The following is a 24,039-nucleotide window of genomic DNA, read 5'->3' on the forward strand; positions in this document are numbered from 1 at the left end:
GTACAAATCATGTGAAAATTTTGCACCAGCCCACTCACTGAAGTTGCTGCTGGTCAAAATTAGACTTGCAGACAGATTTTACAAACTAAAACAAATTCCCCTTGGATTTTTGTTAGACCCTAACACTGAGCATCCCATGTGCCAGCACAGAGACAGGGCTGCTGGGCTCTGCCACGGCCGTGCTGTGAACTATGAATCTTCCACAGATTGCTTCAGCCTGGCCAAGAGTAGTTTTGATGTTTTTAATCCCATACTTGAGCCTTTAACTCCCTGCTGAGTCCCAGATGTTGTAGATAACTGCAAAGTATTTTTGAAGCACAGGGGTTTTGGTCTGTCTGGGTCTCTTGGGGTTAGCTGGGTACATCCAGCACCTCTGTTTGCAATTTAGTGGAAGAGTGCAAAATTCCCAACTACCGTGGAAAATATTAACACCTGGGGCAATTACCTACTTTGCAGCTATTTGAATGTTGCATATTGAATCTCATATTTATTAGCTGCTTTGAGGCATAGCTCATATTTTAGTTGAGAACAATTGCTATTTCATTTTTGAGTAACAAATATGGATGTTCTCCACTTGTGCCTTTAGACTGTTACAGAGCTGTCCTTAGACTCATTTCAGCATTGCCAAACCAAATCACTCGAGAAATTGTGATTCAGTCTTCCAAAAATATTTTAGAAATGATGAGGTAATCACAAATAATAATCCACCTCCCATAATATTAATTTATCTTCTGGGTGTAGAGTTAAACAGATTTTAGAATTTTCTAGCTTTTCTCCACAAGTCCACTAAGAAACTTAAATTTATGTGAAAATTTAGGTCCTTAGGAAATCACAGTTCCTCTGGAACTGTCACTTCACAGGAAACAATATCAAAGGGTTAGTGATGAGCTCAGAAGTGCTGGCAATTAACCACAGCTGCTTAATGGAATCTGATTTCTAAGTGACATAGAAGGACCAAGACCTACCAGTGCCCTCCTGCACGTGCACTTTGCATGACAGATTTGACAGGCTGGAGGCAACAACTGCAGGCAACACCTTAAATTAACATGTGCAAACTGATAAGGGGCAGAAACACTCGGTAAGAAATCATCCTCTCACTCCTGGCCTGCAAGGAAGGTCTCCAAAAGTGCTGCAAAAGGCAATCTGAGTACTAAAATTCCTGACTCCAGGATAGCAAATCACACAGATATTGATTGCATGTTACATTATGATTTTTGCTACCACCAGACATCCCTAGGCAATAATTATTCCTGTCTCTCTCACCCTCTCTTTGTGCCATAAATGACATTATCAGCTGTCCTCTGGCGAGCATCCTCCCTTTGATCAACAGGAACCAATCACCCTTTCTCTCAAATTGCCTAATTCATTAATATAATGAAGTTTAACTCAGAACAATTATTCTCAACCTGTATTTAGCTCTAAGGTTATTGCTTCTATTTCAGACCCGAGGCAGCCCAATGTGCCTGAAAGCATGTGTAGCTTTTCCAAGTGCTCCAGCTGACCTAATAAACGGTGTCCCCTCTCCCTGCCCTTGCCTCACTTACATCTTGCACCGTCCTCTCTCCGACGCCTCTGTGCTTGTTCCTGCTCTGCTGAGCCCACAAATAAAGGCACAGCCTCGAGGAGCTGCTGTGGGAGGTGCTCCACTGGCCCAGTTTGGAGGGGGGAAGCACAGGCATCGTGTGGTGGAGCTGCTCGGTCTGTAAACCATCCACCCCACCTCACCTCTGCCGTGTGGCAGGGACTGGTGGGAAGTGAGTGAAGCTGCTGGTGACACTGGAGACCAGGGAGCAAGGCTGACCTGATGATCATCTCGTTAGATGGTAAGCACTTGGGGGTAACGAGCTTTTGGAGGTCAGTAAAGTTGTCTTTCATTTTTTTGTTGGTGTCTCTATGGTTTTAAGAATTCAGTATTTGAAGTCATTTACCTGCCCAAAATCAGATACCAGAAGACCTGGTTAAATTCAGCATTTGCATCTCATCTCTATGAATCAGTTCTTCTTCCAGTGTTCTGCTGTACAGCCTCTCTTACCTTGCTTAGTCCTTGAAATTCCTAGGTTTCCTCCTCCTGATTTCTCTTCAAGGTCTTCCTTAAGACTCGCTTTTCTCAGTTTCCTTCCCAAACCAAGCTGTTCTCCCCCTCCTGCTTGTCTGAGGTCTGTGCCTCACCATGTATAATTTACAGTGTACTATCTGATGGTTACTGTAATCTCTCCAGGGCAGGGCTGTGTCCTGCTCCGGACTCACAGTTGCCTGTTTTACTCTACAAGGCTGAATAAGAAGGACAGAAATAGAAGAGTACACAGACACTCCCAAATAAACTGTGCTTTGTGATCTGTGTTCCAGAAACAAGTGCAGGAACAATTGTTGTTAGTAACATGGTTTATGCTGTACCACTGGAGGCTTGGGAAGCAGTAGATCCTTTAGGCAAAGAAACTTCCTTTACAAAGCATTTGTGGAACATACTTATCTAAAAATACACGTACATATGGTAGAGAATAATGTTTCTCTGCTGATCTATAGTTAATTATCAATGGCAACACAGGACTAAAATTTTGTAAGCAGTCATGCTGTAGTAATATCATAACTCTATCCCTTTCCTTCTCTACAGCATCCCAAAGCCCTTCCCAGGCTGATTTCCTTGGCCTCTGCTGCTGCTGTTAGAAGAGTCCTGCTCACTCAGCTCTCCCACCACGCCCATCAAACCTCAGAAAAGGAGGATGGATGGGAAGGAGGATCACCCTGCTCACATACAACAAAGGTGAAGGTGGGGAGGGAAACCTTAACCAAGCAGTAGAGACTTCTGCCTTTAGCCACCACTGAAACTTCCATCTCTGTGTGTGCTGGGGGTAGTGCGCAGCTAATAATGCATTTTAAAATACATTTTGGTCTGAGATGTCCAATGAGTTTGCCTTTTTGATGCCTGAACAAATGGACTCCGTGTACTTAAATATCTCCCTGACGGAATTAGACAGCGAGTGCTGTGTAAGAGGAGACGGGGATCGCCTGCGAGACTGACTTTGAGATGCCTCTCTCCAAAAGCCAGAGTGGTTAGAGCTGGGATTTTGACTTTGCCTCTTTTCCAGAGAGATCTGGGGCCGTCCAGCCCGACCCTGCTGCTGGGGGCATTGCTGCAGGGTGGCAACTGGCCATTCCCTCTCCTGACATTTGCATTTGCTGGAACAAAAGGCTCATTCTGGCTGGAGCTGTGGCCGAGCTCTCGCCCCGTCCGGTTCCCAGTTGCTTTTTGGAAAGAGCTGTGCGAGAGTGCCCGGTTTGAGCACTCCTGTGAGGCACTGTCAGCTTGGATATTTCGGTCTTTTGTCGTATATAAAAAGATGTCTGTGTTATTTGCAAACCAGAATGGCGTTGTTTCCCTTAAGGATGTTTAGGATCACGCAGCTCTTACAGGCAGAGGGGAAAATGTCTGAAGATGTTGGGATTAATCATATAACTGCTGCAGTTATCTTCATCCAGAGCCTTATCTTCCACTGCCCATTAGAGGTCCTGAACTTGAGGGCTGTATCTGATCTCCAGCCTTTCCCATAAGGACATTTATGCAGGCAGGCTGGAAGACAAAGGGGAGCCCAGGCAGTAGAACCTCTAGCCAGTTGTTTCTTTCTTTACTTATTTTTGTTGGTTTTTCTTTCAAAACCACTTGATAAATCGTTCTGTGGAGCAGAGGAGAAGTAGAGGAGGCACCAGCCAGGGATGAGGTGAGCCATGGACTTTGGCACCACGAAGGCTGGCCTTATCCTCCTGTGAAATGCACCATCCCTTCCACAGCACAGGAAAAGAGAAAGTTTTATTTGCTTTCCATCCCTTCAATGTCCTGAGCTTGGTCAGAATGTGCTTGAACTGGGGACAGCTGCTTTATGGGATGTTTTCAAGGGATCTGATGTCGAGTGGGACTAAGCAGCAGTGACTGGCACTTAATGTAGGCAGGGGCACAACTAGATATTGGTCGCTATTATTTGTAATTCTTTGAGGTGCTCTTAGAAACAGACCCCAAAAGCCCACCCAAACCCACTGGAATACCCTGATGATCCCTCTGCAGTGCAGTCAGCCCAGGGTGAGAGGTCTGTGCAGGCATTTTCCTGCTCTAAATGTTGTTTGCACTTACAGAGGTCAGGTGCTGGGAGGCCACTTGCAGAGCAAATGCCTTTGCTGTGCACCTTGTCCCCGTGAACTGGAAGAACCTGAAGGACTGGTGAAATGGGGACCTGCAGCCAGCTCCTGCCAGGATTCACTTGGGGGGTTGTTCTTTCCTCTGTCCTTCCAGAAATGAAGGAACATTTGCTGGGAGGTGCCTCTCCCCGTGGCAATTGGCCCACGAGGCTGTGCTGAGGCACGGCTGGGTCTAGGATGCACTAAAAATATATGTGACAAGTGTAAACATTGACTTTTGCCAGGGTGGGAGTGTGTCTGCCCAGGAGTGCCAGCGCAGGGCAGTCAGTGCCACCGGGTTCTCTGGTGGCGGAGGAGAGGGGGACACACGGTGTCTTCCTCCAGGTTGTTGTTTTAAAAGCAGTTATTTAAAATCGTTGCAGCTTCACACATTAAAATTGCAGCTTTTCCCTAATTGTGGTAGCCACGTTTCAACAGGTGGAGGAAGAGGCTGGAAGGGGAGAGATGAGGAAATGAAGAAACAGGAAGGACCAATGGAGGGGGAAATGCCTCCACCTCCTCCCTCCTCTGCCGGGCTCTTTTCTTCGTTTCGTTTTCTTTTTAAGGCATAAAAGCGAGCATAAAGATTAGGGAGGGGGTATCCTGAGCCCCTGCGTGTGGCGGAGGGCCCGGCACAGGGGACAGGACAAGGTGACACGGCGGGTGCCACGTCAGCAGCTCCTGCCCAGGGCTGCCAACAAAGGTGGCCATTGAGAGCGACCGTGTGTGACTGCTGGGGAGCGGGGCTGGAACACCAGCTCGGTTTGGCACGGGCAGCTGATGAGCCACGTGAGCATCTCCTCCTCTTCCTCCTCCTCCTCCTCTCCAGCAGAAGGTCTCCGGGGTGTCTGGGGAGCTGCAGGTTGTGTGAGAACTGTCCCGTGTTGGAAAAGGGCTCCCCCAGGTGAACGAGCAACACCCACCCAAGCACCCACAAAGCAAACAAAACGTGCTTTTCCCCAGCCCATTCAGGTTTTTTTTGGTCAGCTGAGAACGCAGCAGCAGAATAAGGGAAAACAGCTTTTTATTTCTCTCCCTTGCTGACTCCAGCCAGCTCCAGGAGGAATGAATAAAATAGTTTTGTTTCAAGGCACTTCTGCTCCCAGAGCATAAAGTTACTCAGCATTTACAGGACCAGGTCACTGGAGATATTTTTATTCTGTGTCTATTTTGCTCTGCCTCAGAGTGACGTATGGTGGATGCTTCCAATTAACAGTGCCTGAATGTAAACAATGCTTTGCTCCTATTTACAAATCAAAAGAGATGTTTTCGGTTTTTTTCAGTTATGTTTGCAAAACTGTATTCACGTTCTGATTTGCTTTATGCAGAAATGAAAGCACCTGAACTCCAGGGCAGGGAGGGTTTGGTGAGCACAGGGTGTAGGAGCCTGGCTGCCCCATGTTATATAAACAAACTGGTGGTTTTGAAAGCAGACCTAGAGGAGTTTGAAATGCATTTATTTAAGCAAGGAACCCATCTGCTCCTACCAGTAATGGATTCGTGGAGCAATCGTGTGTTTGCTCAGCTCACAGGCCACTGGGTTTTACATATGTACATGATTTGCACCAATCAACACATAACATAGACACATCTGGAACACAGGAGCCATGAAGACAGAGATTGAATAGTGACCTTGTTAACACCTGGCAGCCTTGGATCTTCTAGGTAAAACTATTATTTTTTGTGTGTGTGTCAGTGTAGCACAGCTGGATTGAGGATCTGCCCCTCCTCACAGCACTGCCAAGGACGTGGTGGTGCATTTTAATTCTGGCTCTGGAAGCGGGGAAAAGAAGGTTTCATCCAGCCCTTTATATGGGAATATGTAAATGGGAGCAAACCCCAAGGCTCTGCCTAGAAAAGCCTTTCTGATCCCTGGTGTCCCTGGTCCCTGTTTCTGGTTACCTGTCCATCTTTCACAGCTTCCCCCTGTGGTAGCACCTGAGGCTCCAGAAATGCCCCATCCTTCCAGAAACAGTTCTAGCAGCAGCACTTTTCCCATTCTGCTGGGGAGCACTTGCAGAACTCAATCTTTGCCCCGGAGTCTGATTTAAAGAGCTGTGCTCACCCAGCAAAACCCAGGGGCTGCTTTGGTGATACGCTCCCTTGAGCAGGCTGGTGAGAGAAGTGGAGGCCAGGAACTTCAATTTTATGACCTTGTAATGCCCACAGGCTCAAACCCATGACAAAAATCTTGCTGGTCAAGGCAATCACTTAAAAAAAAGGAGAAAGGAAAAAAAAAGAAACCCGGCCAAACCTGTCCTCTGTCCAGACTGCCAACTAAACAACCCATGAGCTGCAATAATTCTGCAGACATGCTCTCAGGAGTGTTTTTTACTGTGAAAGTTGTCATAAATAATAATACAGAAATGCATCTGTGTGTACTTTACAAAGCAAGGAAAAAATTTCTTCCTCTTCAAGCCCGTGGTCTGTGAATAATTTGTGAACAAGAGGAGCAGCTCCATCTATCTTACAAGGTGTTTGTTACAAATCATTTGCTCATGTGTAAATCTTCCTGCCAGGGCAGGAGCAGCAAATCCTCCTTCAATTTTTGTCTGCTGAAAAACTTCTGCAGCTAAACATGAAAAATTGGATCGATAAGTAACAGGTGTAGAGGTGCATTTTGGGATGAATGTATTCCTGGAGCCTGTGATGGAGGGGCTGTGACAGCCTTTATGAGGCATCTGCTGGCAGGATTTCTGGCTGGAACACAGTGCTGAGCAACAAGGGCTACCAATTTCGCGGGGAAAAAAAAGCCAAGATAAAAAGACCATCTCCAAAACCCTCGTCCCTCTCAGGACACCTACAGGGAGCAGGCAAACAGCCACAACCCCAGGGAAACGCGTCAGAGCATCCCAGCTTGGAGAAAACTCTTTCAGAGCTCTCGGGAGTCCCTAGGTGGCAACACTGCTCCTCTGGACCCTCCCGGGAGCCTTGTCCTGGCTCAGAGATCGCTGAAAGCTCCTGCTTTGGAAGTCCTGTGGCTGACACCTTAAACTTCCATTCACAAAGAACAGTGAAAGAAAGAGTATTTGTTTAACGCTGGTGGTGGCAAAGGAAAGTGTAAACCTGTGATTGCCGCGAGGCTCTGCCATCTGAAGGCAAACCAAAAGAACAACCAAAACACCTGTGAATTCGTTTATTTAACAGAAATAACAAGATTTTGAAGCCAATTTTGTCAGGAGACGTGACTCATGATCCCTAAATGCTTTGGGTTGCCACACTTGGATATTTCTGTAACCCAAAGAACAGCAAGTAACAACTGCAGAAAGGTGAGTAAATAATCCCAGCCACAGACATGGGCTGGGCAGCTGAGGACAAAATGCCCACCCGCCCTGCTCCCGGTGTTTCAGGGGAAAAGCACCATCAGAGACCCAACAGGTGAGGAGATTTTGGTGTAAGTTCTGCTGATGAGGTGACCTTTGGAGCTGGCTGGCCCAGTAAAAATTGGGGGTTGCAAATATTATAATCAAATATACAATTTGAGTTTCATCCCGAGTTATTTACCTGAGTCATACACATCTGTTAGCGACGATAAATTACAGCAGAAAGAGAGAATTTGATTGCAGTATTACTGCAGTATTCACTTTTTGGATGATCTGCAGGTCAAGTATTATCCACTGAAGTATTTAATGAATAATTTTGAATAACTGGACCAATATCTTTAGAAACTGTGCAATCTGCAAACAGGGAGGGAGAAAGCCTCAAATAAATTATACACTGTGGCTTTTCCCTGCAGCTCTGGAAATGGATTTGATTGCCTTATCACACTCCCCACTAGATCTTTTTTTCCCCCCTGATAAACCTAAAATCTCTCCTCCTGTTTTGCTAACGAGACAAGGGCAAAATCAGTGAAAACAGCTTGGCGGGGTGTTGTTGCTTCCTACTTAGGAAAAAAATAATAATTTTATTAATAAATAATACAAATTACGCAGCCGAGTGTCTGTGAAACGGTTAAATTAACTGGGGCGAGGCCAAGCCAGCCGCAGCGGGAGGATGCTGCTCATTCAGACGCGGATGCAGAGCCTGCGTGCGGGTCCCCGCGCCGGTGCCACCGCCGATGTCGCGATGCCAAACGCCACCTCGTGTCGGGCGCCGGGAGCGGCTGGAGCCTCCTGTCCCCATTTCCAGCCGTCTGACGTCATGTCAGTGCTGAGGGACAGGGTCTCTTTTTTTTCCTTCCGTGTACTCCAAATATTGCCAAAATAGGAAGCTGTGGCCGTGTGAGGAAGACCTTGGGTCATGCTGGGGCCGCGGTGGGTGCAGTGAGTGTGTGTGACACTGCTGAGTGCCAGAGCTGGCTGTGGCTCCTCTGGTTAAATTCTGTTGGGCACTGCAGGATGGAGAACCTGCCCCTGCCTGTTGGTACCGTGAGGGTGGTGAGGCACCGGCACAGGCTGCCCAGGGAGGTGGACGATGTTCCATCCCTGGAAACATTCAAGGCCAGGTTGGACGGGGCTTGGAGCAACCTGGTGTAGTGGAAGGTGTCCCTGCTCGTGGTCTTTGAAGTGATGGTCTTTAAAGGTCCCTTCCAACCCAAACCATTTGATGATTCTACAGTTGTATGACGTGGTGAGTCCTGCTGAGGTGGTGAGACCTGCTCTGCCCCACAGCTCTCTCTATAACGCCCTGGTTGCACCTTGCTTTCTGTTCAGGGATGGGGGGATTTGGCCAAGGCACCGTTGATGCAGGAATTGTGGGGACCCTCTGAAGAGACTCAGGGCTCCAGAGCTGGGTTTGTGTCCATGCCTGTTGTCCCTCCTGCAGCCCAGTGTGCTTGTGGGGGAAGCCAGAGGTGAGGACCATGGTTTAGAAATATCTGACTTTATGGGGCTGGGACATGGCTGAGATTTATCTGGTGATCTTAGGATCACCAATAGCAAGTAGCATTGTCTTAGCAAGGCAGTAACCAGTCCAGCCTGAGCATGTGTCAGTGCTGCTGGGATTTTAAGGTGTGCATAGGTTTTTGTGCTTGTTAACGGGACTGTTGCAAGTTGACTGTTGCTGGTGCTGTTTTGAGAGGTGAAATGTGGATGATCTGCTCAGGGGGCTGCCTGCACAACAGGGGCAGGCTGGACCAGCCACCCTGCTCAGATCTATATGTGGATCATCCAGGCCCAGAATGGGAATGGCTTGTTTACAGCCAGGACTCACTTTCCCCTCATGTATATTATTAAATATCACATTTCATCTGCTTTTTTATTATCCTTGGTTTGGTCTAACTATGCCCTCCTGCAACTCCTCACAGTCAGTTCGTGTTTTTGCAGCCCTAAACAACTTGATCTCAACATTAATCTTCATAACCCACCTCTCCCATCCCTCTTCCAGACCATCTCCACCTTGCACAGTTCCCCTGGGACGCTGCCGATGACTTCCCTTCATTCTGAACACTGACCTTTTGGTCTCACCCTTCTTTCCGATGTTTAAACCAGTTGTTGGCTCAGGAGACTCCTGCACCTCTCCCTGCAGGACAGCTAAATGACTTTAAAGGCCTTGGGTGAGGAAGTTAGAGCTCTAAGGCCTTGATCCAAGACAACTCCATCAGCTGGGCCATCTCTGTCCTTGTGATTGCTTCAAAGAAAGTGTTACAGAGCATCACTTCCCTCTGTTGAAGTCCACAGACTCTCTCCTCCTTACATCCTATTTAGCTGTGAGTTTTATCCTCTCTTACAGTTTCTACCAGACCCTCTGAGTTTTCATACCCAGACCCTGGGAACCCTCCTCTAAAATTAGCCCCGTGTTTGCCACCTGCCGTGCTCTGGTCCTGCCTCGGACTGAAGCAAAGGTTATCTGCTGCAGTTAATGGTTAAGCAATGTAAGTACTTTTACCCTTGGGTGAAGACCTTCTGATCCAGGAGATTTATTACTGTTTTTCTGTTTATTCCAAGCAGTAGAGGAAGCCATGTCCTTTACACGTGTTACAACCCCCCTCTTGGTTCAAGGGTGTGAGGAGCAGAGCAGAGAAGGAAGAGAAGGCACAAACCCCTTTATGATAGTTCCTTTTTATGCCAGTTAATCTTGTCCAACTACTGTATTGTAGTACCAGTTTAAGGTGAAAAAATGCTCCCCCTCCCTCCTCTAGATGAATCTTTTTTCTCCAGCCTTCTCCTTCCCTCCTGCATGTTTAACCATCGCTGGGACACATGAGAGGGGGTAGGAATTGCCAGGTGGGACAAGAGCTGGTCCTTGGCACGTGCAGGTCCTGAGGTTTGGAGAAGACCCCCAACACCTTCTGTCTGGGCTGGCACTGGGAAAAGTTGGCTGGGAAGAAAGGTGGATAAAGGGATAGGCAAAAAGGAAAACACCAGAGTTGGAGAGTTTCCTGACTGGAACCTGACCCACCTACCAGCCTTTGGAAGACTTTCCATTTGCTTTCCAAACTCTCGAATGTCATATCGTTTGCCCAGCCATAAATAGCTGGGAATTAAACAAACTGTGCTGCTTTTTTGGCTAATAGATAATGTCCTCTAGTGCTGCAGCCTTATCTTCATATCCCACTGTGTTTGCGTTGGAGATCAGGAGCTCAAGCTGACTTTTTTTTTTTCCTCCCAAGATTTAAAGAGCTGGCAGAACATTCATTCAGTTGTGCAACCTCCATTGAGAGAGGTTCTCAGATCCTGAGCATGGGGCTCATTTTTTGCCCTTTGAGAGCTGCTGTAAATCAATACAGCGGGTGGAGGTCACTTGTAGTCAATCAGTAACCAGCACAGGCAGAGGGCAAAACACTCAATATTTGGTATGAAAACAGGCTCTAAGCTGGAAGTTCTTGCTCAGGTGACATTTTCACGGCCATGCCTTTGGAAACCTGGCTCCATCCAGCCTTGGGGGAGGTACAAGCCTGGCCATGATCTTTTTCTAGTAATTATCCACGGGGAGAATTTCCCCGCACGTGCACACGAACGAATTACAGCAAACCAGGGCACAAGGTGCTTCAGGTGGAGGAAGTGGGTCTTGTGGTGCTCATTTGGTGCCAGCTGGATTACTCCTGCTTTTTTGCAGGAAATCATTAAGTGTTGGCTGAAGCCATGCATGACCTTCATCACAACCACTTCTCTCAGGAACTGAGAGTCATGGCCAGGGGGTAATTCTTGCAGGGGTCCCTAATTCCCTTTGAAACAACTGGGAACTAAGCTCTTAAATACCTCTGCCGTCTGAATCATATTGCACTGGCGTCATCACTTCTGTTTGCTCCTCGTTCTGGAGCCGGTTGCCCATTAAAACTTCTACCTGACCTCATCTCGAGCCCCTGCAATGAGAACACGCTCGATTTCCTCTTTCCTTTGACCTCGGCGGCTCCGGGCTCCGCGGTGATGCAGGATGTGCCCGTGAGTAATCACCCAGCCGGCTCCCCGTGCGCGCAGCTCCCGTGCCCCGGTGCCCTGCCCCGTCAGCTCTCTGACATCCCTGTGCGCAACCTGGACGTGCTCCCGCGGGCCCCGTGCTGCTGCAGCCACACGCCGGCACCTCGTTGTTTGTCCCCTGGTAACAGAGCGGGGCTGACCCGGCTGTTTGCACAACCAGCCGGCACTCCTGCTCGGATCCCTGTGCTGGGCGGTGCCCGCCGAGCCGCGGGATTTGCAGGTTCACGTGTCGCACTTTTCACCTTCGCTCCAGGCTGGGAGGTGGGCACGCTGTGCCAAGTGTCCATCAGATCCGTCCCAGCGCCCCTGAGAGCTCCTGCAGGTCTCAGACCCAGCTACTGGGGGTCTGCTGCCTTGATGCAAAACGTTGTCTGTTGGGCTCAATGATCTTAGAGGTGTTTTCCAACCTTAGGTTCTGTGATTCTGTGTTGCTTCCCAGGCTGGTTGTCTCTGTGAAATGCTGCTTTTCTGGTGTCCACACGCAGAGGAAAGGTTTGACATCAGCCACTGGCCATGGCCACGGGGCTTTGCAGGTGGTGTCCTTCCTCCAGCTCTTCCCTGGAGCCTTGCAAGGGCACTGGTGCTCCTTGCCAGCCTGCTGGCATGCAGGGAAAGGAATCAAGCAGATTTTTCCCTTTCTTTCTCTCTCCTGTCATACATTTTATACAAACTTTAAATACCAGCACTTCCTTCCAGCTTTCTGACAGCCTGAGAGAGGGACCCCAGAGAGCAGGATGGAAGCTCAGCTTGTGAGCAACACAAAAGGGATTTTCTGACCAGGAGCTGCATGCACGTGCTCATTATCCCTGTGAAGGCTGGAGCAACATCCTCCAGTGCCAGTCCTGTGCACCGGCATCCCTGGGCTGCCAGACTGGTCAGACTTGAATTTTAGGCTTCTTAAGGGTTTAATAAGAGGCTGAACTAAAATAGCTGTGAGTGGAGAGCTGAATTCTTCAAGGTCAGAAGGTGGAGAAGGTGGGGTTAGGGTCAGTCCCGTGCCATGGGCAGGTTCGGTGCTCCCAGCATGGCATGGGATGGTTTTTTTCCCCGGCAAACAAATGAAGGATGCTTGTGGCACTGCTCCTTCTGCCCTGGGGAGCTGTGGTGGAGCACAACCCTGTGCACCCCGAGGAGCTCAGAGGATGGCTCAGCCTTCCTAGTGTGGCTGGGCAAGTCTGTAGGTTTGGGCAGGAGCTACAGGCTGTTCTGTGTCTGGAAGCTGGGCTGGGCTGTCCAGTGACCATCTCACTGCACCATGTTGGAAAGCTGACCCAGAATGTCCCCCCAGAGTGTACCCTGTGCAGGTAAGTCCTCACACACTAGGCCTGCATGCCCAGAGGGGGCTGGCAGACACGTTGTGCCTTGTTCAACTCTGGGTCTCAGCACCTCAGACCACTTGCACACTGGCTATTTTAAGTGCCTGCTGTCTTCCCGGGGGATTCACCAGGAGAGAAAGCCAAAAGGGCACTTTAGAGCCCAGGTTTCAGCACTGCACTGCGCTGACTGGAGCAGCAATGAACGCTCTGCTTTCAGCTCTCAGCTACCTTTGCATCCCAGCTCTTGTGGAACAAACAGCTACATGTCTCCCAAGTAATTTTAACACTCCCACAGTTGCAAAGTCCTTTAGCTTTTTTTGGGGAAAAAAAAAGCCATATAAACCCTGTATCTATTAAACCTTCATCCTCTGAAGCCTCTGTGTTAGTGTGCCAGGAATGTGCCACTTCCTACAGCTTGCTTGGAAAATGACAGGTGAGCCATGGGAGCAGCAGCACCTGCCACAGCCCAGGATGACCCGGAGGAGGTGCCGGCTGCTCTGGAGGGCAGCAGGGCCAGCATCTCCCACCTGCAGAAAATGGTCTTCACGAGAACATACACAAACATTAAGGACCTTTAATTGGAGGGGTTTTTTTTTTCACATACACTTAGGAAAGGTACAACAAAAAACCCAGCAGGTATTTTCTTGGTCAGCAAACGTGATCCAGACTCCCTCCCACTCAGCTTCTTCTGACATTACACAAAGCACTGGAGATTTAGATATGCTCCTGTTGTGGAAACATTTTGGACATAACCCAAGCCCAGACCACTGGGAGAGGATCCTAGTTCTCCGTCCTGCTGTGGTCTCTGTCCGTGGCTCAGCTACAGGTGCAGGGCATGGAAAGCCTTCAGGGGAACCAGAGCTGGACTCACGTTCAACGCCGTTTCCCTCATTGTTAATTTTCTTCCCTGCAGCGACCAAACACCCAACCCACAGGCTTTGGGGGGTCTAGAGCCTTGCACATCATGCTGAAGCCCAGGATCTGCCTGTTTTATCTCCCTCCCCAGCCCTTACCATACCCAACCCCAACGCACTCCTGCAAAAGCCGCCATGTACCCATTGCCAGGCACCAGCCTCGGCCACCCCTCAGCAATCCCATTAGATGGCACCACGGGGCAGCGTTGGCTACACCTTCTTTCCTTCCTTCCTCTCCCCTAGACGTGTCTTGACGCTGCTCCAGCCCTGAACTGGCCCTTTGTGCAGGGCAGCAAGCTCTGAGCTCCACCGTAGTCACTTGGCTGAGCCTGCGAAACGAGGAGCGAGGACAAGGCTCGCCACGCTCGCCCCTCTTCCCTGCAATCACAGTCCTTAGTGAGGCAGGATGTTTCCAGGATCAGCCTTTTCTTTATTTAAGGATTTTTGCACAGGCAAATGTTACATTTTTTTGGGCACACAGAGGTTAAAATGATCAATCCTATGTGTATGCACACGCTCCCCCCCCCAGCCCATGCTGGCTCTCCCAGGGAATTTATCCAACACATATATATACAGTGGTCTGGTAGAAAGTGTTTTCTGAGGTTTTGAAATCCTCTAAAAAGGCTCTAAAAGGCTAACACTGATAAAAGCCCTTAAAGAGTGTCCGCTCTGTCTGCCTGTGTCTGTGCAGTTCGGATTCAGCAGCTTTGTGTCTGCCTAATGCAGTTTGCAGGCTGTGTATTGCACTTTCCTAGGCTGAATCTTGTTCTGACTCCTCTTGCTTTGCTCTCTCATCTATAAAAGCAGGATTTCTACTGAAAATAAGCAATAAACTGCTGCGTATGCTCAAGTGGAAAGCATTTTCAAAAGCAAGACAGCACTCTGCTGTCCTTCTGCCTGGGACTTTTTGTGATAAGACAGTAAATTGATTGAAACTAAAATAGGGAATGAGGGTGTTTGCTGACCTTGTTCTGGTGACAGAAAAGTCATTTCAGGGTGAGACTGTGCCTTGAGCTTCTACAGGGACCTGTTGTCCTGGGCATAGGATCAAGGGAGTTTTTCCTCCAGAAAGGATTGCAAGATAGGTAGTAGTTGCCATTTAAAAATGAGGTTTTTAAAAAGAAAAGGGAAAATTTCAATTAAAAGAAGCAAACATAATGCATAGGTTGGTTAAATGTTCACAATTGTAAATACAGACAATAATTTACAGGCTTTTCTCTTGAAATATTAGTGCTGCTATAAGGAGCCAAGCATGTGACTTACTTACAACGACATACCATCACATTTCCAGACTGAAAATGAGACAGATTAAATTGACATTATATATTATTTAGCTGTGTACCAACTAGCCAAACAAACGCTATGAATTCCGTCATTTATGATGGAAGCTACATAAAAATTGCCTAATTACTGCAGTGAGTCACCTATTTAAATGGCACTCCTATATGGACGAATTGATTTCAATGCAAGATTAATAGCCTTTTGCTGCTGGTTTACGTGCTTGCCAAAGACCAAACTACGTTGTTGCTAAGCATCATTAGTGGATTAAAATAGGGGTTCTGCATAATTCCTACGGTGTACCTTCAAACAGCGCTTTAGTTTGTGCACTAGCCTAGCTCTTGTTAGCCCTACGTAACACACGTGTGAGGGGGGTTAATGCAATCCCAGGAACTCTTTCAAAAGCTCGCAGGTTTTCTTGTGGATGACTTCGCGGAGCTTGCGCACGCGCCGGATGCTGGAGGTCCCCACAAAGCTGTCTGGCTGCAGCACAGCCATGCCGTTGTGGACATCCCCCATGATGATGAGCTGGCCATCCACTGTGGTCATGTTGGGACACGGGCAGCTCCAGTCCATGTTCAAGAGCGTGATTTCCAGGGGTTCCTTCCCCAGGAATTTTAATCCCATTTTTTCATCCTTGAGAATCTCCTCCACCGTCACCAGGGCGTGCCCCGAGTCTTGGTCTTCGGTGAGCTCCGTGATGCGGCCCAGGATGACGAAGTCGCTTTTGCAGAAGCTCGTCACCAGCTTCTGGCGGGGTTTGCAGGCTTTGCAGTGCGTGTTCTTCGGGAAGGGGCACATCTCCTCGCAGGCCTCCCGGCTCTCGAAGTTGTTCTCGTTGCCTCCACACCCGCCGTAGATGAAGGACTGGCACTGCTTTGTCAAGCTGTTGTAGGCCCACCTGGGCTCGTAGGCCTTGCAGTGGCCTTGGAGGGCTGGCAGGTTGCAGATGTTGATGGGGCCGTTCATGCACGTTAACATGCAGCTCTCATAGGTCTCAAAGTGGTTGAGGTTGCTGTTGCAGTTCCCATAGATGAAAGTAAAGCAGTTGTTTTTCTTTGCATCATAGTACCACCTGGTCTGCTCTTCCCCGCAGTCTTCACTGTCCGGTTGCTTCAGGCACTCATCGGTTGGGAAATGCGTTTTGTTTTGGGAAGCCTCTTTGGATGCAGGTTCTCCTTTGATGACTGACAAAGGGAAGTCAGCCCTGAGGAGGCCACCGCTGTTCTGGGCGGTGCAGGTGTAGATTCCCGCGTCCTGCAGCTGCGTGTTGTAAATGACCAGCTGGGCGATGTTGGTGACCACGACGTTCCCTCTGACGTGATTTGGCCTCATGATGACTTTGTCTTTCCCATCGACCTGCTTCTCCCACGTGATCTCTGGCTTGGGTCTCCCTGTAACGTCACAGAGGAAGCTGACGGTCTCTCCCACGTAGACAGACTGATGGACAGGGTTGTTCACGAGCGCGGGTGGCAGGATGTCGACAACCGTTGTCTCGGAGTAGGCAGTAGTTGGGCGAGCTGTTGTTTCTGGTGGGATAGGGCTGGTGTTTGGCCAGGTGAGATGGTACCTGCAGGTGACCACGTTCAGTGTAATGCCTTTGATGCAAGCTTCTGCATCCATGTAGCACTTGTTGTAGTAGGTGAGCCCGTCGGAGGCGCAGGTGAAGCTCGGCTCCTTCTCACACCTGTCCTTGCACTTGCAGACGGGCTGCCCATCCCAGATGTCGCACTCTGAGCCTTGCTGGATGCACATGAAACGGTCACAGGTTGCCTCCTTGGGCATTCCCACCGGCCCTTTTTTCCCCTTGACGTCCATGTACCGAGCAGCCACACAACTCTTCGTCCCACAGACATTGGGGCAGCACTTCTCGAAGGTCTCGCACTCCTGGGGGGGAGAAAAATAACCCAATCGTTACTGGGGACAAAGTAAAGGCCTTTTTAGAGACCCAGCAAGCAGACAGCCCAGAAACTCAGGGGACCTCGTCTGCCACAGATATCTCTGGTCTGAAAACTCAGTGTCCCCACGGGCAATGAGTAGAAACATCTCCTCAGCATCTCCCAAGAGGTGTCTAAACATACTGGGGGTTCTGAAGTGCTTCAAGAGAAGACTCTCTGGAAGGAAAATGTAATTCTGTTTCTTAAACACAAACCTCATCCTAAGTCTTTACCCCAGAGTCACATGGACTGCTTGACTACCAAACCAACCACCCCCCTTCTGTGCTCTCCCAAATGCCTGAGGACAAGGCCTGAGAAACAAGAGCCTATGGAAAGTCTTATCATATGGCTGTAGGCAGTAATCCTTCTTATTTTCCACAGAAGTATGTAAAGTATTATTTGAATTCCCTGAGACTAACAGCCTGCTCTTGGAGGTGAAACTGCCAAGGATTTGTAATTGTTCACATTGTAGAGGAAATAATAGAATATCTCAAAAGTAAGGTAATTCTTACTCCAAAAATAATTTTTCTATGGTATTTAGAAAAACAAACCCCAAACAGATCATTATGGCTTCTCTGTCCTATTTTAGTCCTATTTTCAAATGCAGCATCGCTCTTCTAGTGATTTATTACACCCCGCCTCGGCTACAGTCAGCTCTAAATTGTGGTTAATTTTAGCAGAATTTTCATCTTCTGTGCAGAAAAGGTATTTGATACGTGTGATCACGGCTGCTGGGCTGTTATGGATTACTTTAAGGGACCATGAACACTGTTACCATGTGCCCAACAGGTCACACTTCCACTGTGTGTTAAACCTCTACAAGCCCCCTGAAATCCATCAGCTGTCTCTGTAACTGAGGACAACATGATTTTTAGGCTACCAAACTAAAGAGCTTCCCCTGAGTCCAGTATCCTTTCCTTATTGGGAAAAAGATGACCTAATACCAGAACTCTTTCCCCATTTCCAGCTGCACATTACTAGGTTTCAGAAGCAAAGCTAGAAACCAGGATGGGTGAGGTTTTCAGCTGGGGTTAAGGAGTGTGGCTTGGCAGAGCCCTTGGCTGCCTGCAGACCACTCACTCCATCCAAGGTGCCAGGAATCTGTGCTGCCACAAAGTGAGTATTTGTAGCCACTGGCTTCTGGCTTTCAGTTTTTGACCAGTAAATTATTAAAACATTGTCGTCTGCTGCTGGGGTTTTGCAAGTGTTTTAGCATTCATTGCTGCACCTGGTAGTTGGAACAGAGGAGGCTTATTTGAGAATGGCAAAAGTAAAAAGAGCACCTTCATTCCTAACACATGGGATCCATCTGAGCAAATGTCTTTGTTTACTCATGACCAGCATTTTTCTCTGGTTTTTTACCCTTTTTAGCATTGCAGAAACAACCTGGCTACAGAGCACAAACCCAAACACTTTTTTTCATCACAGTACGTGTTCCTGTCAGCCAGGTTTGGGCTGCAGGAGCTTTGTCGTGGGACATGATGTAAGAGGCAGGACAAGCAGGTATTTTCAGATGCCAGCTTGAGCTGGCAGTGCTGACAGGTTGAAAAATGAATTTTGGGGTTGTAAGCTAAACACATTTTGAGCTGGGAGCATCCCACAGAACATCTGCCTGGTCATTTTAGCCATGCCCTGTTCTGCACCCCAAGCACCCTTTGTGCTTCAAGTGCAGCAAAGGCTGATGATTTGCATGTTAAATCAAACAATTTCATACAGGATTTCTCCCAGGAATATAAAACATCGATGATGGCCACCAACAACAAAGAACACGGTGACACTGCTGAAATACTACAGACTGGCCCCAGTGCATGCTGAGTGCTGGAGTATCAAATTCAGACAGTTCTTTTGACATGAAAGCAAGGAAAAGGATCAAACAGAGCGAGCCCTGTGCCCACATCAGCGTAAGTGACAACTGCCACACACCTCCCTGCTTAACAACAACTCATCAAACCTTTTCTATTTTATATAGGTCACGGGTCAGTTAAATACATGCACTGTCTGCACCGAGTCCTGCATGGTGCCAGTGCCCTTCTCGTGGGACAGACAGAAACAAGCCCCCAGACAAGCCCCCTCGCCGCCCGTGACGCAGAGACACAAAGATGTGCATCACTCACCAGGTCAGCGTCGCACTCTCTCTTGCAAGTGCTCTGCGCGTCGACCCACAGGTTGGGGTTCATGTCATTGGGGCATATCCCAGCGTGGGAATACCGGACTGGGGGCAGAGCTCTCCCTTTCAGAGAGACCTCCAGAAGCAAGAGGACACTGCTCTTCCCCAGCAAGATCCACATCCACCGAGTGAACAGCACCAACAACATCTCAGGACTTCTCCAGGGCAGTGGCAGTGTCCGAGCTGGAAGTAGTTCTTGCTTGCTTGGGGTTGCTTTTTTTTGGCAAGCCTTAAATTTTTGAGGAACCCAGATGCACCTGACCTCAGTAAAAGCTTCAGTGAGCTCCTCTGCTGCCTCTGTCGATAGTGCAGTTTGGTCTGGACCTCATTGGATTAAAGGTCCTAGGAAGTTATCCCCTTATTTTAAGAGAAACGCTACTAGTCTGAGCAGAGTTAGCTCTATTTATACCCTGCCTCTGTTAACAAGTCAGAAAAAGTAAACTTGATTTCTTTGACAGGCACACGCTTCCTATGTCCTGGTGGCAGTCAGACAGATTTGTTGCAAGAAAAAAAAGCTGGAAAGAGTTCAAAAGGCTGGAACTGGCATGGTGGGACCCCTGCATGTTTCTGAATGCAGGGAGGCCTTCTTAACCCCTTTAGACCTAAAGTACTTCCCTATGCTAAGAATGGCATTTAGTTCTGAAAGGGGACTTGTCTAAATAACACGGACCCGCGGTCAGGGGATTTCCCCACGGCAAGGGGCTGCACAATCACTTGCTAAAAGGAACAAGTAATAGGATTGAAGCAATTAAAGCCAAAATATCATATTTTAGCAGAGGAAGTAGGAGAAGAAATAACTTATTTAAACGTAGGATTGACAAAGCAGAATGTCTTCATAACTTCTCCCGGGGCTCCTCTGGGCTTTTTTCTTCTTTGGTGGGGAGATTTCCAGGATGCCAGGTTTAAAGCTGCCCTCCAGCCCCACCAGGAAGATGTTAAAAGTGTCCCTGAATTCCTCTACATTTCCTGACAGCCAGATCCCATTGTACAGTGCATTGCTGACCCCTTTAACAGCAACAACAAAAAAATAGTAGAAGTTCAACACTATGGAAACCTGCATAAAGGAATGTACAGCATTTTTGCATTGGGGGGTGGGAGGGAAACTCAGTCAAGCTGAGTTCCTCATTCCCTGATTATTACAGCAAGGGGCTGATCCTGCTCGTGCTGAACATGTGCCAAAATCCAGAGATGAGTGGCAGAAGTCCGAGTGGCTCAGCACCTTTCAGGATTAGAGCCTCTGGGCTGAGTTCTGGGCCAGCCTGGGTGGGCCCTGTGTGTTGCTAAGGGCCTCCTGGGAGGATCAGGTAAGTTTGCATCCCACGTGGGGGTTCTGCAGGGCTGGAGCAGCAGTGCTGTGCCTGGGGAGGAGGGAAGGGTGTGAATCCACCCTGTGCCCAGCGCTGGGCACTGCAAAGGCGACAGAGCAAGGCACAGTCAGCCCTTACTTTTCTCCCTTGGGTGTGTTAAACCAGGGCTGAGTTTGGACCTAATTCTGCCAAGTGATGATGCTGCCAACCGGTACAACCAGCCTGGTGAACTGGGCCACCATGGGGCTCCTGCTTCTCCCTCGGGGCCAGGCAGCAGAGCACAGTGGCCTGCTGATGTTTCCCAGGATCGCCCCTGGAAGAAAGGGAGGGCAACCTGGAGCTGACCTGCCCTTGGCTGTGGCATTCCTGTGACAACCCCGGGCTTATAAAAGGGGCTGTTGCAGTTCTGATTTGTGTGCCTGCATTAACGATATGCACGGTATTTGAATTTCATGGGACGTGCAGGGCGAAGTTGTCCAAATTAGCTATTTATAAGGAGCAAAGTCAACTGCCAGGCAGCAGTTTGCAGTTGATTTATTCTCCCTGAAACTTTAGAAACCTGCATGACACTTGTACAAAGTGCGGCTGTGTGCTAAATGTTTTATTCAGTACTTGTTTACAAAGACAAACGCAGCACCCTGTGATGCCTAAAAAAGCCAACCAAAAATGACACATTCCCAAGAGGTACTTAAAATTCTTACAGCTCTATTAACAACAAAATCACATGTATTAGTGGTTCTGTTGGCTAAACAAAGACACTTTATATTGTGAAACTCACTACAGATAAGCTTTGAAACAAGCTGTATGTGGGTCTTGGGGAGTGCAGGTATCCTGGGTGCTGGGGAAGCTGCTGTCATGACCTCAAAAGCCGCTGTAGGTGCAGGGAATTTTCCCTTGATCCATGGCATTGCCATGGATGTGATTTTCTCCTGCCATCTTGAGCCTTGTGGGCCTGTTTTACCCCCTCACCTGCTGGGCCAGAGGTGGGTCTTGCAGCCTCCATCTCCTCTCCTGGTGCCAGAAAGCCACCTCCTTGGCCATGTTGAATGAGAGACCCATCAGTGTGGATCCACCATTCCAAGGAGGAAAAAAATAACACTATTTTATTTTTTTCCTTTGCCAGACCAAGGATCCCTTGCCCAGAGGCACATTTCAGCTGTGGGGGAGCAGAGTGGGGCTCTGAAGAATCAGACACTGGTTTGCATGAGACAGACAGAGCTATGTCCTCCTCCATCCAGAGGGATATTCTCCAGGGACAGGCAAGTCCCACTGCAGCTTTCTGCTTTTGGGCTCCTAGGTATCATGTTCCTGGATCACTCCCTTGGCCACTTGAACACAGCCAGGAGAGAGGAAAACACTGCCATAAATCTCCCTGTGAATGCAGGCAGGCAGCTCCTGAGGGCAGAGGAGGCAGTGAGGACTCCAAGCAACCCTTGACAGCTGCCCTGTCCCTGCCAGGACATCCCAGACGTGCTGTTACCCAACCTGAGGAGCACATCCAGGAGGGACACCACAGGCTACCCTGGGCTGGCTCAGGGACAGCAAGGACTCTGGTTGTCCCAGCATGGACAGCCAAGCTCTGCCTCATGCACTCACTGTCTCCTCAGTTTCATTAGGTTGTTTTCTTGCCTGGTTTAACTTAGTTGAACTCCGCTGACCTCAGTGGATTTGACTGGGGACTCCAGAACACCACCAGCTAATGCCAGCTGTCAATCAGGGTCTCTGTCAAGGTCCCTGGGCACAGTTTCTCTGTTCCTCCTTGTTTATAAAGCACTGTGCATTTTTTCTTTAATATAAGCAATAAAGTAACCCTCATTCTCCATTTCTATGAGCAAATCTATTATGAAACCCAAATTTATGGCTTATCTTCTCTCAACCATGGCAGATACTGATGTGATAAAGATCTTCCCAAATGAGATCCAGCCTTAGAAGGATCCCCACTACTACCCCAAAATCTCCCTTTCTGATCAAGATATTGAACTGAGTCTGCTGGATGAGGAGCTGGGATGAGCTTCTCTGGACCTCGGATGGACAAACCTGAGCTCTGATGGCACAGAGACAACATCCTGAGTCTGCTCCCAGCAGTGGGGACATACAATCTCTGACCAGCCTGTGCTCCACAGATGTCCATCCACCACTACACACCAGTCCTGAAAAGCCCTCCTAGGATGCCCAGGATCCTAACTGTTGCTGAGTTTTTTTGTAAATTGTAATTTCTTTGCCTTTTTTCTTACTCCTGCCAAGCTTCTATGGGTTGTCCCTGCCCTCCTCTGCTGTGCCAAGAATTGACCCAGTGTTTGGTGTGACCCCTTTTAATTGAGGAGGGAAACAGGATTCTCTGGTGTACAGAAAACTATAATTGTATTCGGTTGTTTGTTTTTTTTCCTAAGCCACTGTTAAAGGAGCAGCAAACTGTTGATCATATTTACGAGCAATCCTCATCTGGAGTTACTCAGCGGATGGTGGATTGATTTGCTGGTTTTATTGTGGAAGGCTCTTGGCAGGAACCGTCGCCCTGCGATGTTAAACCTCCCTTTCCCATTGATCTCTGCCTCGGCACAGGGGCCCTTCCAGCCTCAGCCTCTCGTGCTCCCCGGGCCCGCCGCCACTCGCAGCTGGTTTTGCCAACACAAACACGAGCCTCCCCCTCTCCAGGCAGGCTCTGACTCATCGCTGCCGGTGGCAGTTTGCTGCCTGTGGCATCCAGACCCTACACGAGGGCTCTGGGCTGGAGTGGGCACTTGCCTGTGCTGCACTGTAAGGGGTGCCCCCAGCACCCACCGCAGCGGTGAAGGTTGGATGCTGGACATCTTCTGCCTTTGAGCTTAGCTTAAAGCACAGATTCTGCTCCTTGAGGCCACCCTCCTCCTCCTCCTCCCACAGGACAGCAGGGCTTGGTACCAACTCCCTGCACTGCCCACAGCAGCAATCAGCCCCTTCTTCCAAACAGGGCACCAAAACCTGCCCTGCCTGTAGAGACCCCAGGAGCCCCAAGGACACGCTCTTCTTTGGCCCCACCATCATCATTCACCCTCCATAGGTGGCTTCTTGTCCACGCACAGGTGAAAATGTGATGCCTGAACAGAAAAGTACTTTAAAAAACCCCTGTCTCATTTAGACAGTAACGATGTTCCAGGCTGTATGTAAAGCTTATTGCTCTTAAAGCTGAGAGGGAATGTCACTGCCAAATCCCTTTCAGAGTACAGCTTGTCTTAAGCAGGAACATTTCTTCCAAACCCACAGAAAAATACAGATAGTGCCTTGGGAACTCAGCTTCAGCTTGGTTTGGACTGCAAAGGATCAAACCTTCCCCTCTGAGCGATGCTCCTTTCCACAAACCTCTGCAGGACCTGCTCAGGGGATGGCCAGGAATCCCAGCTCGGGTGCCTTTCCACAGACCTCAGAAAAGCACACAGCTCACACTGGCTGGATGGCTGGCCAAGAGAGAAGGATTTTTGGCAGCATGAGATGCACCTCCAAACATCAAAGCACAGGCAAAGGCTGCTGTGCTGGCCACATGCTTTTGGAGCACACACATGGGCAGGGCAGATCTGGCTGAAGGTTTGCAATGGGAACAGCACGCCTGGGTCCTATT

The 24,039-nt window shown here is 48.9% G+C and overlaps 1 protein-coding gene and 1 long non-coding RNA gene across 2 annotated transcripts; one reads left to right on the top strand and one right to left on the bottom strand.

The window, feature by feature from the left end:
* Nucleotides 1-1,070: 1,070 nt before the first annotated feature.
* LOC127475471 (uncharacterized) lies at nt 1,071-23,279 on the top strand. Its single transcript, XR_007906226.1, has 4 exons — nt 1,071-1,823; nt 2,612-2,761; nt 18,940-20,441; nt 21,568-23,279. It is a non-coding gene; the product is annotated as an uncharacterized LOC127475471 (long non-coding RNA).
* On the bottom strand, nt 12,699-17,239 carry WFIKKN2 (WAP, follistatin/kazal, immunoglobulin, kunitz and netrin domain containing 2). Its single transcript, XM_051797305.1, has one exon. The coding sequence runs from the start codon at nt 16,849-16,851 to the stop codon at nt 15,409-15,411; it is 1,443 nt and encodes a 480-aa protein (XP_051653265.1). The 5' UTR covers nt 16,852-17,239; the 3' UTR covers nt 12,699-15,408.
* Nucleotides 23,280-24,039: the final 760 nt, after the last annotated feature.

The sequence above is a fragment of the Manacus candei genome, unplaced genomic scaffold (assembly GCF_025592945.1).
Source record: "Manacus candei isolate 608988 ecotype Guabito, Panama unplaced genomic scaffold, ASM2559294v1 h1tg000047l, whole genome shotgun sequence".
NCBI classification, from domain to species: domain Eukaryota; kingdom Metazoa; phylum Chordata; class Aves; order Passeriformes; family Pipridae; genus Manacus; species Manacus candei.

Excerpts from the sequence above, each read along its gene's own strand:
- WFIKKN2 (XM_051797305.1), bottom strand. The coding sequence starts at position 16,851 with ATGGACGTCAAGGGGAAAAAAGGGCCGGTGGGAATGCCCAAGGAGGCA.